At 46.3% G+C, this 17,386-nt stretch overlaps 1 protein-coding gene across 2 annotated transcripts in view; it reads right to left on the reverse strand.

The window, feature by feature from the left end:
• Iqck (IQ motif containing K) overlaps nucleotides 1–17,386 on the reverse strand; it is a 138,632-nt gene that overhangs the window by 20,096 nt on the left and 101,150 nt on the right. For both annotated transcript variants that reach the window (XM_052761157.1, XM_052761156.1), the window contains one exon: nucleotides 13,872–13,983. In XM_052761157.1, coding sequence (XP_052617117.1) covers nucleotides 13,902–13,983 — 82 coding nt within the window. In that variant the 3' untranslated portion in view covers nucleotides 13,872–13,901. The remainder of the gene's footprint in view (nucleotides 1–13,871; nucleotides 13,984–17,386) is intronic.

A 17,386-nucleotide genomic window follows, 5' to 3' on the forward strand; every position in this document is an offset into this window, starting at 1 on the left:
CAAACGTGAAAATTAAGTCAAGCCAGGTGTAGTGCACACGTCTGTGATCCCAACACTTGGGAGGCGGAGGCAGCCTGGGCTGCAGACACGGTGAGCCCCAGGCCAGACTGGGCTATGTTCTAATACTCTGTCTCAGAATAAATAAAGATAAAATAATTAAGACTGCAAAGTGGTACACACTAGTAACCTCTGCATTTGGAAGGCAGAGACTGGAAGCTCAGGAGTTCAAGGTCATCCTCAGCTACAAAGTGAATTTGAGGTCAGTCTGGGCTATCTGAGACCCTGTGTCTAAATAAATGAATAAATAAATAACCAAACAAACAACCATCAGATAGGTAAATAATAAGATATAATAAAATAATTAACTCAAAATAAGTTAAAGTCTTAAACAAACATGTTAAAAACCTTAAACTCGTGGGGAAAAAAAAATCAGAAAAGTTTAGTGAGCTTGAATTAGGTTGGTTTCTTGAATATAACACTAAAGGTTCATGCAACAAACGAAAACACTGTGGGATAGAGAACCTTTGTGTCTTAAAGGTACCATCAAGAAAGAGAAAAGAGGTCAAGTGTGATGGCTCATATGCAATCCAGCACTCAGGAGGGAGAGGTGGGAAGGCAGCAGAAAGCTCAAGGCCAACCTGGTGTACATAGTGAGCTGCAGTCTAGCCAGGGCCACATAATAAGACCCTGTCTCAAGCAAACACACAAACAAATATAAAAAGCAAAGGGCAAGGGAGAAAAGCATGGGGGACCAACCTCCACCTTTACCTGGGTACTCTTGAAGAGTGAGGGATAAGAGATTTAGATAGAAGGATAGAGGGGAGAGAGACAGACACACAGGATAGCCTCCAGAGGGCCTGGATCCTTATCCACCGTCCCAGAACTTTATTCAAAAGGGCTATTTATAACAATGGCAAGGGGCAAGGCAAAAGACCTCCCCTTTGCTAGATAATACCAAGTGTAGACCCTTCCAAACACTTGGAACCCAGGCCTGTGGTCCAATCATCCTCTTATGCAGCCCTGCTGGTAAAGCAAGCTCAGCTCTCACTAGGAAACCTCTGTGGGCTCCCACAGAAAAGACATCCCACAGATCTGACATCATGCATTTGATAAGAGACTTGAATGCAAAACACACACACACACACACACACACACACACACACACACACACACAAACTTTTACTAATGAATACAAATATACAAATAACTCAATTTAAAGGAACAAAAGTTTTGTACTGATATTTCTCTGAAGAAGATACACTAAGGCCCAACACACTCAGAAAAGATCCTCAACAGCATTAGTCATCAAAAAATACAAATCAAACCACAGTGAGATGCCACTTGACACTGTTAATGTAATCTGACAATGACTGTAATCTAACAGATAATACTGAGTGACAGCCACGTCCATATATTATCACCTTTCCACATGGTTGGTGGGAATGTGACCTGCCTCAGCCACATTGGAGAGCACCCTGGGGGTTCCTCGGGTGGGGATACTAAAGTTAGCACATGGCCCAGCAATTCCAATCCTGAATAAATACCCAAGAGAAGTGAAAAAATGCATGTCTACATGTAATGTTGGAAATGAATGATCACAGTAGCATTATTCCTAATAGTAAAAATCATAAAAATCCTAATGTGCTACATGCCATAATGGTTAACCTCTTTTGTCTACTTGATGAAATCCAGAATCACCTGGAAGATGGGGCCCTGGGTGTACATGTGTGGGGTTGCCTCTATTAGGTCAACAGATGAGAAGACCTGCCCACTGTGGGTGGTTCCATTCCCTTGGTTGAGATCCTGGTCTGCACAAAAAGGAGAAAGTGAGCTGAGCACAAGCAACCATTGCTCTCTGTTTCCTTCCTGGCTGGATGCACAATGAGACCGGGTCCCTCGAGCTTCTGCTGTAGTGACTTCTTTACACTGCCCTGGAACTGTGCCACAATAAACCTGTTCTCCTCTAAGCTGCTTTGGTCAGGGTACTTTATCACAGCAACAGAAAAAGAAACTTTAACAAGGGTATTATCTCATCCGAGTCTCTCTAAAATGGGCGAGGGTGGTGGTTGTATAACTTCCACTGTTCAGATGAGGAAACCAAAGCTCAGAGAGGCTGCGTAGCTTGTTTATAGTCACACAGTCATAAGAATCTGCGGGAGTATTAAGTCAAATCTTCTGGGGTTTGTTTTACAGCCGGGCTTATAGCTAAAAGCTGAACAACCAGGAAAGTTCCACCTGTGGCTCAAAGATACACAGCTACAAAGTGTCCAGCCTCACCTCCAGGGCAGGTCTTGAGGCTCCTGCGGTTCTGCCATTATCAGCCACTCTTCCTGGTAAATCTCTGAACGTTATGAAGGGGAATGAGGGTGACTTCAGTGTGTGTGGTCGCAGCAGAACAAATCACATGGCCCCTGGGTGTAAACTGAGGCCTCCTGCTCAAATGGAGCCATACAAAGCCCCGTCAAGTTTTCTGTACAGGTGACAGCAGAGCGAGTGGATCGTAAGATCCTCGATATTTTCGTTTCTTCATTTCTCATGATGAGAGCTCATGGCTCTGGTGAGTGGGCAGGTAATAAAGTATAGGGAAAGGAGCTGCTCTGTGCTTTGTAACGTCCAGCCTCCTTAGCTCTATGTCTTTAAATGCATCCGAGCTCGGACTAATGAGAGTCGGATCTGAAAACTGGCAGACACTTTAGCTGTTTGGACTCTAAATTTAGATTGTAAGGGTGAATACCGTGAGTCAACAAGCTCACAGAGGGGGAGGTGAGGCCACTTGGCAGGTGGCATCGTTGCTCTCTAAGGCCAATAGGCACAAAGAATCATGTGCTTTGTGCCCTTGGCAATGGAATCAGAGGTGGATCCTGACAGATGCTATAGGCAACACCATCATTTCTAAGCACTGTCACTCCATAGGTGGCAGCCACATAATGCAGCAATATGAGGGGAGAGGGAGGACCCTGGGGTCACCTCTTTGCAGTGTGGCCTTGGGTATACTGATTAGCCTCTCTGTGAATCAGCTTCCTTAGCCATTGATGAGATCAGCCATACCCACTTTAGAGGAGTTTGTGAAGATGGAGTAATTGAATTGCTGCGAATGATGTGCTTGCTTCAGGACAAGCACACAGCAAGTGGGACCCTTGTCACCACTATAGAAACTGCAGGTCTTAAAAGGGGAGACCAATACCTGGAGTTACATTGTAGAAACTAAAAACAAGATCACCTTGCTAAGGGTCAATGGGCCCAAACCATAGGGGAAAAAACCCTCAGTAGGTACAGATAGGTGACTGTCAAATAACAGAAGAAAAAGAAATAAAGGAGAACAGAGGCAGGGCTGAGGATGTAGTGTGGTGGTAGAGTGCCTCAATCTGCCATGGAAGGAAGGACAGGGGAGGGGGAGGGGAGGGAAGAGGAGGGGGGGCGGCGAGATCAGGAGGGGAAGAGAGGAAGAGAAACAAGCTCATCCTTGCTGTCAAGGACATGACAGGCTGGTGTGGCCCCATAGACAACACACAGAATAAACAACTAAAATCTTGGGTAACTGCAGGGTTACCGAGTTAAATACACCACACAGTGAAAGGGGGTTCACAAAGGAATGAACATAGCTCTATTTAAAACCTAGCAGATGGTCGATACAAAGCCCGGTGACAGGGGGCCTGACCATCCAGGGTCAGCTTCCCACACCCTTTACTGTGGCCAAGGTCAAATGCAGCCACATGTTTCTTTATTTCCTGGACTGTGAGGAAGACACAGCCCCAACTCCAACAGACATGTTATAAGACAAGTTTGGGAGAGGTGAGACAAGCCAAACAGATGGATGAGTGAATCAGGGCAGCCATGGAGGACTTTCTGGGTCGGTACAGGAATCGGGGACTGGTGGAGGTGAGGAAACAGGTGTGTGCCCGGCTGTGCATGGCAGGAGCCCGTCCCCAATCATCCTGCTTGCTGTGGAGACCTCCTGTCCTGAATCTCACTCTGCAGACCAGGCTGGCCTCGAACTCACAGAGAACCGCCTGGCTCTGCCTCCCAAGTGCTGGGACTAAAGGCTTGTGCCACCATCGCCCGACCCAGCCCTTTATTTCTACTTTGCTGCAGCAGCTTTACTGAGATGGAATGCACATGCCATACAACTCATTCACTTAAAGCAGCCAACACTCGATGGCTTTAGCGGATTCACAGAATTATGCAATCGTGCACACTGTTAATATTCCAACATTTTGTTCTCCAGAGACAAGCCCTGGCCAAGTATGGGGATACATGCCTGTAATCCCTGAACTTGGAAGGCTGAAACAGGAGAAATGAGAGTGTGAGGCAGGTCTGGGCTACAGAGCAAACCCTGTCAGAGGAGGGGAGGGAAAAAGGAAGGGAGGGAGGAGGAGGGAGAGGAAAAGCAAACAATAAAAGAAAACCCAGGTATGATGGTGCATGCCAGTAGTCCCAATACTTCTTTGGAGGAGGTGGGAGGATCCTTGGCTACATGGAGAGTTCCAGGTCAGCCTGGGCTGTAAGAGGCCTTGTCGAATAGCATCAAGGGAAGGAAGAGGCCACCACCCCCAGTCTCCCACCCCTCCCAGCCCTAAGATAACAACTAAGGACCTTTGGCCCTCCACATTCTGCCTCCTCTGGGCATTCCACATCATCCAGCTCTTGCAGGTAGGAGGATGATTTCAGGGTTCATCTGTCTCTGGCTCCTTCTCGGGGTGCTGCTGTCACATCTGTGCTGACTCTGACAGTGCATCCCCTCCCTCAAGTCCTCCTGTCCTTGGTCTGATGGGAAGGAAAGCTGTGAGTCTCGTGGAGAGACCTGCTTCTGTAGAGAGTTCTACCTCTTCACCTACTTTCACAGCCGCGATCCAGGCAAATGATCTAACCTCTAACACAGTGTCCTCCCCTGTAAGGCTTGGAAACAGTATGTGTAAAGTGCCTGAAGCTTAGTAGGCAGTTAAGAAATTCACACTTTTGTGGGGAGGGCCCTTTGCAGACATCCACCGTGTAACAGCTAAGGATCTAAGTATGCCGTCCTGTAGGCATACTTGTGCCCTTCCCTTAGCTCTAGCTTTCTTTTAAGAAGAGTCACCTCTGGGTGTGACAGACTCAAATGTGGGGACAGAAAAGGTCCATGTTGCAAAAAGGTCCACTTTCCCAAACAGGTGATACGCTCTTCCAAATTCTCCTTTGGCATACCTATTCCTTTCTTCGAACTCCGTCTCTGTGGTGTTAGGAGTGGCACACAGAGCCTGGAGCTAAGCAAGGGCTCTAGCACTGAGCCACACTCCCAGCTCCCCCCAAACTCTCTTAAATAGCCCAGGACTGAACCCACCCTCCCTCCTTCTTTCCTTCAAGCTCTAAGCTTCCAGAGTTTCTCTCTGTCCCCCAGCTACCCTACTGTAGTCTCCCCATCTCAGCCAACTTTAGCATCTGGTACCCTTCAACCCTAAGACTGAAGTCCCATACTCAACAGCAATGCTTTGTACCCTTCGGGGCTGTGCCAGTATGACATATCTGCTGCTAGACAAGCACCCAGGGAAGCCTTCATTTTGTTAGGTCAAACATTTTCTGATCCATCCCTTCCAAGAGCCCACTAACTGATCCACTGCAGAGTTGGACCAGAAACTCGGATCCTCTTCATTTTTAATCCAAATGGAATGGCATCACTGAAAAAGCCTCACAAAGGAAGGTCTCAGATCCACAGCTATTACTGGGATCCCGTAGCTAATCCATAGTATTCGGGCTTTGCTGACATGCTCACAACACATTCTCTGCTAAGAATAAACCCACATCATCACATTCTCTGGCCTCTAGCCTGACACAGCCTTACACATCTTCCCCAGGAAGTTCTCATTTGTGGAACTGAGAACCACAGCTGTAGGTAAATTGCCTGGAATCAACACCGTATTTTGGGAACATGGAGGCAGAAGGCTCTGAAGTTCAAGGTCATTCTCAGCTACATATGAATTTGAGGTTAGTTTGGATTAAATGAAACCGAGGTTCAAAAACAAACAAACAGAAAAACAAAGCAAAACAACAACATCAACAATAAAAATAAACACAATGTGTTGCTGACTTTTAAAATATCACTAAAACCTAGATACAGTTATATACTATCCTCTCTGTACCAGCCATCTGTCCAACACCACACATGGAAGAGTCACTTGCTTGTGACTCCATTGACAATAAGAGGCAGAACTCTGGCTCTGGGAGAAACCCACATGTGTCTAACAACAACACATTCGCCAGATGCTGGGCACTTGGTTTAACAATATAACAGTCTCCTTTTATTGACCACCTAATATAAGTTACATATTGTCTTGGATTAATGACCACGAAACCCCTCTAGGGTGGACGGTGGTTGTTAGTATTACCATTGCCTTGCTATACAAACGGAGTCACCGAGAGGTTAAGACAACTGCTCAAGGTCGCCAGCTGGGAAATGGGAGACCCAGTCCATCAGGTTACATTAGTTACTGTTCCCATTGCTGCCATAAAGCACTGCACAAAAGCAGCTGAAAGAGAGCAGGGTTTCCTTTGGCTCACAGCTACAGTGTCAGGATGGGGAAGTCATTGCGGAAGCCTGAGACACAAGAGAGAGGTAATGCTGGTGCTCAGGACCCAGCTCACGCGAGGGCATCACCCACAGTTAGGATGGGTCCAAAAATCTCTCTCAGAAATGCCCGGAGTTTGTTTCCATGATGATTCTAAAGCCCATCAAATCACCCCTCTGTATCAACCACCGTGAGTCTTCGCCAGGTCTGCAAATCTTACAAGAGACTTCTGCATTCCTAAGTACAAAGAAGAAGAAGAAGGCTTAACAAGGCAGGGGTGGGTGAAGACTCGAAGGAGGTTGGGAGAGTTCATTTGCATAAGCAAATTTAGGATATTAAATTTCAGGGCCAAACCATTAAAAAATGAAATCATCTCTGACTGAACTTTGATCCCAACAGAGCAGTGTGGGCCTGCAAGCATCTCAGGAGAAGGTATGTCCCAGCCCGGAAGATTTTTGCAAACTGTAAAGGAAAAGAATATATGCATGAAAGGTGACGTCATCCTAACAGCCCCACACTCTGGCGAGTCTTAAAAATAAAACCGATGGAAGGAAGACATGAAGTCATTAGCTGTCTCTTAATCAAATTCTTACTTCTTTTGTGGATTAAAGTGAAGAATGAATTAATGTTTGAAAAGACGAGAGAGAAAAAATGAGTAAGACTAAAATGACAGCTTAGATTTATAGACATATTTCATAATAAAGAGCCATAGCATTATCAAAACAATGACCTCACATAGAATTACAACTGAGGCACGATCATTCTTATTTTACAAGTAGGAGAAATGAGGACCAAGATGACATCACCCACCCAAAGTCCCCAGTGGGTTGATGGCATTGACTATAAATCCACCAAACACCATGAATGATAATTCACATGGTGTTCCTGTGTGCGTTTGCATGTGTGTGTGCTCCTATGTGTGTGTCCACTTGTGCGTGCCTGCCTATGGTGAGGATTAGTCCAGGGCCTTACACAAGCTATGCAGGTGTTTCCTACGGAGCTGTATCTCCAGCCCAAGAGCATTCTTGAAGCTATAGGGAAATCTTACCTGCAGACTGTCAAACCATGAGGAGAAATTTCCGTGGCTCCCATGTCTTGCCCCAGGCGGTTACCCTTTCCCTCAAGGAGGAAGAGCTGTTCTAAAGGGGTCAGAACTGTAGTTTCTCAGAGAACAGTGCTCACTGGTGCCACATAGTCCTTTTTATCAGGGAGATCAAATCTCAGCTTTAGGAAAGTGTGTTTCCAAGAAATGGGCTGAACCGTGAGGACAGTAGCCCTGTTTCCTTTTTTGCTGTGGCTTCCAGGAAGCTCAGAGTTGTATTTCTATTTATTGTGGGAACATGAGGAGATCACTATTGACATTGCATAATGTACAATGGAAGGGCTTTGTTTTCTTCTGGACAGGAAGCTATGTAACGGGTTGTATTTCCTCCTGTCTCTAAGAAACCTCTGTGCTAAAGAAGAGAACACATATCTTCTCTTACACAATGGCTACCTTCCGGGAATCTCGAGTGGGGCACCTGACTACACTTCACCACTGTTCACTGAAAGTTGACAAGAGAGAAAATTTTAAGGGTCCCCACCACACACATTCAAATGGCAGCTATGGATGACGCTGATATGTTAGCTCTGTTGATATGGCAAACACCACACATTTCTTTTTTTTTTTTTTTTTTCTTTTTCTTTTTCTGACAGGGAGGGTCTCTCTACCTAGCCCTTGCTGACCTGGAACTCACTGTGTACAGATCAGGCTAGCCCTGACTCACGGAGACCCACCTGCCTCTGCCTCTTGAGTGCTGGGTTAAAGGCATGCGACACCACCGCCCGGCACACAACATGTCTTTACATTCGTCAAAGCATCAAGCTGTGCACCTTGAATGTACACAATACCCGCAATTTTTGTCCATTAGATATTTTAAATACATCTTCAGCAGCTATAGTCTTGTGATATTTTGCAAATGCATTCAGTGGCTTTTATTTCCACAGCCTTAATTTTTTTTTCTTAACTCAATCGCCACATTTGCCTAAAGCTGCTGTGTATTTCAGGGACCACTACAAGCCATTGGAATGTGGAATGAACAGGTGAGAAACCAGAGGTAAAGCATATCCTTTGCACCCCTCACACTTTCTCTTCTAAATATGAAGTGACAAAGTCATTTCACACATATTTGTTCTCATATAAAAATGCATATGTCTTATGAGAAAGTTATGTGGTGTGTGTGTGTGTGTGTGTGTGTGTGTGTGTGTTTGTCAAGCATTGCGCACGCACACATATGTGCTAACAATTGCGTGCAATAGATTCTGGTGTTATGGGAACAATTGCTATGACTTCTGTTTTTGTTTTTGGTCTGACACCTCTTAGATTTCCAAATAAAATGTGGACATGGCAGCCTCTAAGTGAGGCCAGCACTTAGGAACAAACACCCACATTAGTGTACCTCGAACTGTCCATCTTTTCTTTCTCTCTTTCTCAGATCAGTTATTCTCAACCTGTAGGTCATGACCCCTTTGGGGTTGCACATCAGACATTTACGATTCATAACAGTAGCAAAATTACAGCTATGAAGTAGCATGAAATAATTTTATGGTTGGAGGGGTCACCACAACATGAGGAACTGTATTAAAGAGCCCCAGCAATAGGAAGGACCACTGCTTTAGATAAAACTTTTTAGGGACTGGGGAGATGGCTCAGTGGGTAAAGAGCTTGCCATGTAAGCATGAGGACCTTGGATCTCCCAGAACTCACGTCTTAAAAGTCAGAGCTGTAATTCAGCACTGGGAGACAGAGATAGGCAGATCCCTGAAGCTCCCTGGGGCTCTGGCTAGCCAGTCCAGCCTGCTTGGTCAGTTTAGAAAGTGAGAGACCCAGTCTCAAAACCAAACCAGCCCGACAAGCAATTTAAGATGGACAGCAGCCGAGGAACATCAGCTGGGCCTGTCCTACAGCCTTTACTCACATGCACCTGTAAACACACAAATGAATGAATGGGCACGCACACATACACACACACACACACACACACACACACACACACACACACACACACACACACTTTTAAAGCTGAGCATGTCCAGAGGCAGCTGCCTATCATCCTCATTAGTCTAGCTGAGCATGCCTATAGGTGTCTGTATGTTTAATTTTAAACTTTTGAACTCAGGTGATTAAGCTAGGGATGCCCCCAAATAGGCCCTACTGTTTTCCCTTCCTGAACTATGTCCTTAAATGGAGATTGCTCGGAAGGTGCCTTTCCATAGGCATAGGCATAGGCTTTCCGAATAAAATCTCCATGCTTCCTTCCCGCAAAGAGGGCACTGTGGCTCTGGAAATGACCTGTGCCCTCCCACCTGCTGCAGGTAATAAATCTTTCTCTACCCTGTGATTTCTCAGCTGTGCTTACTTTGGCTTTCTGCTCACCACAATATGAGCCCACTGGGTTTAGTGAGGAGTATTCACATACAAAAATCATACGAAGCCAATCACTGGTGAAACACAACTGAAAGCATGCTATTATTTGGGGCGGGATTTTTGACCGTGTCTCAAGGCATCTTTGGACTGCTTTGGCTGAAATTTTGAAGACACACATTTAAAAATAATCTGTGCACCTGTCCTTCTGGAGAACTAACTTCACACTGTTTCTGTCTGGAAGAGAATGTTGTTGGGGACAGTAGCCTCTGATTCTGTGTAACCTGAGACCAACTGCACATGGCCAAGAGTCTGTCCAGACAGCTGATGTTCCTCTCTGAGACTTGCTGTCTACAAGAGGCTGCTCACAGTGTAAACACCAGAGCATGGTGTGATACGATGAGAACACCTTAGAGTGATATTTGCTTGTGGGATTTCCACACAGAGGGAAAATTTTAAATGGAGTTCAAAACTATTACCACTTACCACGACTACACTTTTTTTTTAAATGGCACATCTAAAGGACAGTTTGCTTATGCTTAATAGAAACTGCCACACAGGAGGTCTTTGGGGCATGACTACTGTGTCACCTTGGCTAGGGAAATATTGTTTTCTGACCCTCCACAAAATGACTTGCTTGTTGATACCTGAAGGAAGCAACAGGGTGTACCGGGCTGCAAGCTGCTCCTCTTCATTCAGCCCCAACCCAGACACCTCAGTCAACATGAACCCAGATAGCAAGAATTCTGATGCCCTGGTAAGAAACCAGCCATGCCATGGGTCATGTTGAAGATGATTGCTGAGAAGTTTATGTCACGGGGCTGGTGCAGCTGGGTGGCAGAGTGCCTGCCTAGGATGTGAGACTCTGGGTTCCAGCTACAACACCTCAAAGGAAAAGAGACTCTGTGCATCAACCCCTGGGAAAACGTTAGACGATGAGAAAGTGAAGACATGGGAGCTTCAAGCTCGCCACTGTTCACACATGTTGAGAGTGCTCACCCCATGTGTGTTCGTGCATGTGGGGGCCAGAGATTGACACCAGGTGTCCTCCTCAGTCAATCTCCACCGTAATTTTTGAGGTAGGGTCTCTCACTGAACCTGGAGCTCACTGATTGTCAAGAACAGCTAGCCAGCAAGCCCCAGGGGTTCTTCTCTCTCAGTCTCCCCAGAGCTGGGATTCCATGTGTAATCACGCAACTTTTATGTGAACGCTGGGGATCAAATTCGGGTCCCCATGTAAGCTTGGCCAGCGCCTTACCAACTGAGCCGTCCCACTGGCCCCATGGGCAAGTCCTTAGACCTTTCTGGCCTCTGTTTCTCCTACTGTAAACTGAAACCCAAGAGCTCCATGCCTCAAACATGTATGTGTAGACCATTGATCTTTGTGAAGTTTTGGGCAACACAATAAGTTAAACACTGTCCCACTTGGAATCCACAGAGTTCAAGGTCTGCCAGTCAAAGGAAACAAACCCCAAGTCACACAAAAGCACACAAACATCTCGACAGTACTATTGTGGCAGTGCGGAACGTTCACGGGCACCGTGTGCCAGGACTCCTTCTAAAGATCAGCCACGAGACTCCTTTAACAACTGCATGTGACAGGAACTTTATCGCTGGTCCCATTCTGAATGGGGAAACAAAGGTCCAGTGAAGTCAACTAGGTAAGGGTCCCATGGATGGAAGCAGCAGCTACAGTCCTGGGGCGACTCTGCCGTTAATACTGTCCTGCCTTCCAACTGGCCATGAACCTGGAACAGTCTTGAGAACTTCGTATTTTACTTAATTTTTTCTCAAGGACCATTTCAGAGTTTCAGTGTACTGGGCAGTATAGCGCTGGGCCATATTAGAATTTATATTATTGTTTTTTTGTTTTGTTTTGTTTTGGTTTTTAGTTTTGTTTTTGTTTTTGTTTTTTTTGGTTTTTCGAGACAGGGTTTCTCTGTGCAGCTTTGCACCTTTCCTGGAACTCACTTGGTAACCCAGGCTGGCCTCGAACTCACAGAGATTCGCCTGGCTCTGCCTCCCAAGTGCTGGGATTAAAGGTGTACGCCACCACCGCCCGGCTAGGATTTATATTATATTAGGTAATATTTATTGAAGACCCTCCCTGTCTTGTAAGAGGGGGCGGGGCTTTTGGAGCCCTTGAAAGGTGGACAAGGTGCAAACAGCCTGTGCCTGGGACAGCAGCTTCTCCTCTGCTCTCCTGCTGGCACTCGGCCACTCTATTCTTCCTGCTCCACAGCAAGCCAAGCCCATCAATCAAAGAACAGCGAATCAGCTCCAAAGAATACAGAACAGCAGCAATAAATAGGTGTACCGTGCTTCCTGTGACCTTTAAACTGATTACAGCCCTGATTGAGTCCCAGTTCTGAACTGAACTGAAATGGCAGTTGGGCAAAAGAAAGGCCGGGCCTGAGCCAGCCGAACAGGAGTAATTGCTGAAGTGGCTTATCTCCCTCCCTCCCTTATTTGCCCTCCCTCCTTCCCGACCCTCTCCCCTTCCGGCCTTCCTTTCCTTTTTCTCTCTCCTTTTTCTCTCTCCTTTTCTTTCTTTCTTTCTTTCTTTCTTTCTTTCTTTCTTTCTTTCTTTCTTTCTTTCTTGTGTGTGCATGTGTGTGTGCGTGTGTGTGTGTGTGTGTGTGTGTGTGTGTGTGTGTGTGTGTGTGTATGTGTGATACACATGTTCCTATGGATGTGTACACATCTGTGCTCATGCATGTGGAGGTCAGATGTAAATGTTGGGTATCTTCCTCAGCCACTTCTTCACCTTGTTTATTGAAATAGTCTCTCACTGAACCAGAGTCCACCAACGAGACCAGACTGTCTCACCAGCAGGCCGCAGAGACCCCGGCTGCCCCCCACCCTGTAGCACCGGGGCTTACAGTCTTTGTACTCGGTGCCGGGGAATCCAGTTCAGGTCCCCATGCTTACATAGCAAGCACTTCACTGACGGAACCACTGTGCCAGCAACCCCCCCACCCCCGTTCTCTTTTATTTTTAAACTTTAACATTATATATTCACAGTAGGGAAAACAGAAAAACAATTGCCAAAAAAGGGAAGGAAACAAAAATCCCACCGTGATTAATACGCTGGTGTTCATTCTGATATGTTCTTTTCCAATACAAAAATATAGCTAAAGAAGAGGATTTAGTAATACAAAGCACTGGTTCATAGAAGCCCGACCATCTGCCATCTGCAAGCAGGGGAGGAGTGTGGAGGGGTGCTACATGTGTGTGTTAACATGCCCACACGTGTGGGGAGGTGGATCACAGGTTTGAGAGTGGAGAGCCCATTGCGTCTGGTTCAGCCCACATCTGAGGCCCGAGGCCCGGGAGGCCCAGAGGAGAGGCAGGAGGAGACAGACCCGCGCTCTGCATATACAGGCAAGTCATTCGACCTTCCTCGCCCCTTCTCCCATTCTGGCCCTCACCAATGGAGAGGGCAGCCATCTGTTCAGCCTACCAGTTTCTAGAAACACCCTCACAGCTATACCCAGAAATAGTACTCACCAACTGAGCATCCCCTGGCCCAGCCAAACTGACACACGGAATTGCCCACAACGAAAAGGAAGGTGGAAATAAACCTGCTGAGGTTCAGACACACAGCAGGAGTTGAGGAGGGTGATTACCTGCGCACCCTGCCATTAACACGGTTCCCCAAATCACAGCTTGATAGCTAGAAAATAAAAGCCCTTAGATACAAGATGACACAGAATCCTCAAGGGAGGGAAATGGCCACGTGAATTACATCCTGTGGACTCTGTAGCTGCCTTGCAGGACACACACACACACACACACACACACACACACACACACACACACACACACACACACACGGGTTCTGCAGGCCTCCGAGAGTTTCCCTCTAGAGCTCAGGTGAAAGATCAGCCTTTCCAGAATGAGCGTGGGCTGTGGAGCCCGCCACTCACATTTCTGCTCTTGTTTGGCCCAGAAGATCTTCACACGCTGCCGGATGTGCTTGTCCTCACGAAGCTTCTTCTGCCACTGCCGCAGCTCCTGAATCTCAGGGTCACAGCGAACCTGGAAAAGGCCACAAAGCTTAGCCAGGCCCCCTTCTCCACACCTCCACACGCCCCCTTAATAAGTCTTCATAGAAAAGCCTTCAGAACCAACTGGATGTACTGTAACTTTTTATAACTCTCTTGCACACAGGGCGCAAACTGAGAGCCTCATACATGCTAGGCAAGTGCTCTACCACCGAGCTACACCCCAGCCCTAGTTTGATGGACTTTGGATTCTTAGAAAACACTGTTCTCGGTGAGTTATCTACACTCCAAAAGTTTGTTTCATACGTGAGCACAAATAAGATTGTGAGGATTTGCCATACTAATGGTATGTTGAGAATATTCTAGATTTGGGTTGTCCCATATTACTATAATGTGCAATTTTAAGTTTTCTCTATCTCATTTGAAAAAAAAAAAGAAGCAGGCAAGGATGTTTTAGATAATATATCTTATTTAACCTAGATAATTAATATCATTAATACTTACTTGTTGATATCCAAAAATCTTGTCATTTCAACATGTAATTAATACAAAAATTATTTATGGCAGGCACATGTCTATAATCCCAGCACTTTGGAAGGTTGAAGCAGGAAAATTTTGAATTCAAGACCAGAATGAGCTACACATCAAGACTCTCTCCCAGGTCCATCCCATAGCCCTTGATGGAGTGTCTTCTTCCTTCTACATGTATTCTATCTACTATTGAGATAACCAGCAAACCCTGGCTGCACCCAGCACCTGATGAACCAGATGTGGTAGCAGATTCCCAGAATCCCAGCACTCAGGAGGTAGAGGCAAGACGATAAGGAATTCAAGGTCATCTTCCAACCACACAGAGAATTTTGAGTCTAGCATGGGATCCAAAAGACCATGATTCATTCTATTGAGGTAGGAATGATTGGGCCCATTCTAAAGATGAGAAAACCAAGATGAAGACAGCAGATGGAATTCCAGGGGAGGGTGCCAGGGGAGAGGTGTGATGGTATGATGCAGTACTGTGTGACCCAGTAGACTCAGAAGCATAGCCCCTCACCCCCTTCTCCATCCCGAGGCACCCTTCTATCACCTGCTTGCTGGAGGGACTGTTCAGCAGAAAATTGACTACAAGCCTAAGTGGGTAACTACGTGTCCAGTTTATTCTGAAAAAGAAGTTAAAGTCACTGAGTAGACAAGGAACAACCACCATATCCAAGGACATTGTCATGGTAACACTTACACAGCTCTTGGAATTAACTATCAAAGATGACCACTTTGTGGGTTCCCTTTCACAGTCAGCTCCATTCATTAAAATGCAGCCATAGTTTTATAATCTGGGGAATAGTTCCCTGTATTCGAATTAGTATGCAAATCTGGGGAAGTCACACACTAGATGCCAAGGTCAGTGGCGCCCCCAGTCAGTGGCCACACCTATCTTTCCAGGGTTCCCATGTGCCCAAGGGGCAGTGTGCTTGTCCTTGTCTTCTAGAACCCATAACTTTGACTTGCTATCACTGGACAGGAACAGGTGGGATGAGGCAGAGGCAGGACAATCAGGAGCTGCAGTGGGAACCTCAAGCACAGGCAAGACCCAGTGGATACAGGAAACAAACAGAGGCAGTTCAGGGAGAGGTCCAAAGGGCAGCTGCTCCCCAAGCCTGCTGGTAGGGCCATCCTATGGAGGCCACCCAGGTATGTGTCCATCAGCTTTTTCAAGCCACCGTTGGAGCTTAAGACTTCCCACCCAGTCACAGAAACTATCATTAAAGCCACCTACCCATCTGCCTTCCCCCAGGATACAAATGGTCCCTGAAAGGACTGGGCTGAGTCAGGTTTGGCCATCAGATCCCTCCCAGCCCTACAGCTAATCTTCCCTTCTCTGTTCCCCCTTTCCGTGCAAGGCCCACCTCTTGTCATCTCTTGGCAGTTTTATTTAGGGGAGGTGTGTTGCCGTTGTCTCTCCTGGGAATGTCTATGAGTTATCAGCAGCCCTGATGGTTGTCTTTTTTACTTAATTGTGGTAAAATACACACAATATAAATACTACATTTTAACTTCAGTGGTGCTAAGTTCATTCAGAACACTGTGCAACCACCTCCACTCATCGAATTCCAGAACATTCTTATTGCCTCAAAAGGAAATTCTGTACCCACTAATCAGTACTTCCCTATTCTCCATTCTCCCCATCCCAGCCACTAATCTGTTTTAGAGTATCTGTGGATTTCCCTATCTGGGGTATTTCACATAAATGCAATCATTTGCCCATGGACTGTTTGTGTCTGGATTCTTCACTCATACAGAGTTTCACCATTTATCCCACTTCCTTGCTGCATAGCCTCCCACTGAGTAGCTAGACAACAGTGTGATTTATCGACTTGTCTCCTCATGGACATTGGAGTCATTGCCACCTTTTACTATTGTGAACAGAGTTCTGTGAACACCTGCCCACGCCACATTTTTCCTTAAGTATTTATTTCCCTATCGTTGTTTGATGCTGACCTACATCACAAACAGAAACACCTGTTTGGCCACCTTTTCAAAGGCTGCATTTGTCCACAGGGCTCTGCTGACAGTACCATGTGGTCTCCTCTGTTGGGCCAGAGACCTTTGTCCTTGACCTTCTTCATGTCGTCCTGAGTGCTATTCACCTTGGCAGAACGCAGCAGCAACAGACCTGTTGGTGGGTCTCTCATTGCCAGGAGACCCTGGAGCACTAGAGAAGGCTTTTGTGAGCTGGGGAGAGCAGGCATCTATTGACGGCTAATCCCACTGACGATTGTCACTGTTAGGAAAGCACTTTAGATGGCAGGAGTTGTGCCCATCAGCAAATTCCAGAGTGCAGTGTGGAATCAACATGCAGCGGGTTCCCTTCCCATGGCTTCCCACCACTTTGCTACTTGGTTTTTGAAGTCACTGTGGAGAGTCAGCTTGCTCTTCCGGTGTGCACAAGAATATGACTGATGCTATGGACTTGACTTTGGTGCACAAATAAACCAGAAGCTTCTTGATACGGGTGTCAATTTTTATTTGTTGTAATTTATTTATGTATAGTTATTTATTTTGCCTTGTTAGGGACCAAAGGCAGGACTTTGCACATGCTAGGCCAGTGCTTTATCATTGCCCAGTCTGGCTGTCAACTATTTTAATACCCCTGAGACTTTCAAATTCTTCCAATTCTGTATGACTCTAATGAAAGGCATTAAGAGAACCGTGTCAGTTTATAAAGCCAGCTCTAGGCTGTGGAGATGGTTCTGTGGGTAAAATACTTGCCATGCAAGCACGAGGACCTGAGTTCAAAGCCTCAGAACCAGGTAAAGCCCGGTGTAATGGTATTTGCTTCCGCCCATGACCTTGGGCTGTATGGTCCAAAGGAGGTGGTTCTTCCTGCCATTGTATATGACCTCTTACAAGGGGCTGTAGAAGGGTCACATGTCCTGCTCCCT

The sequence above is a fragment of the Peromyscus californicus genome, unplaced genomic scaffold (assembly GCF_007827085.1).
Source record: "Peromyscus californicus insignis strain IS unplaced genomic scaffold, ASM782708v3 Scaffold_4__1_contigs__length_199733344, whole genome shotgun sequence".
In the NCBI taxonomy this organism is placed as follows: domain Eukaryota; kingdom Metazoa; phylum Chordata; class Mammalia; order Rodentia; family Cricetidae; genus Peromyscus; species Peromyscus californicus.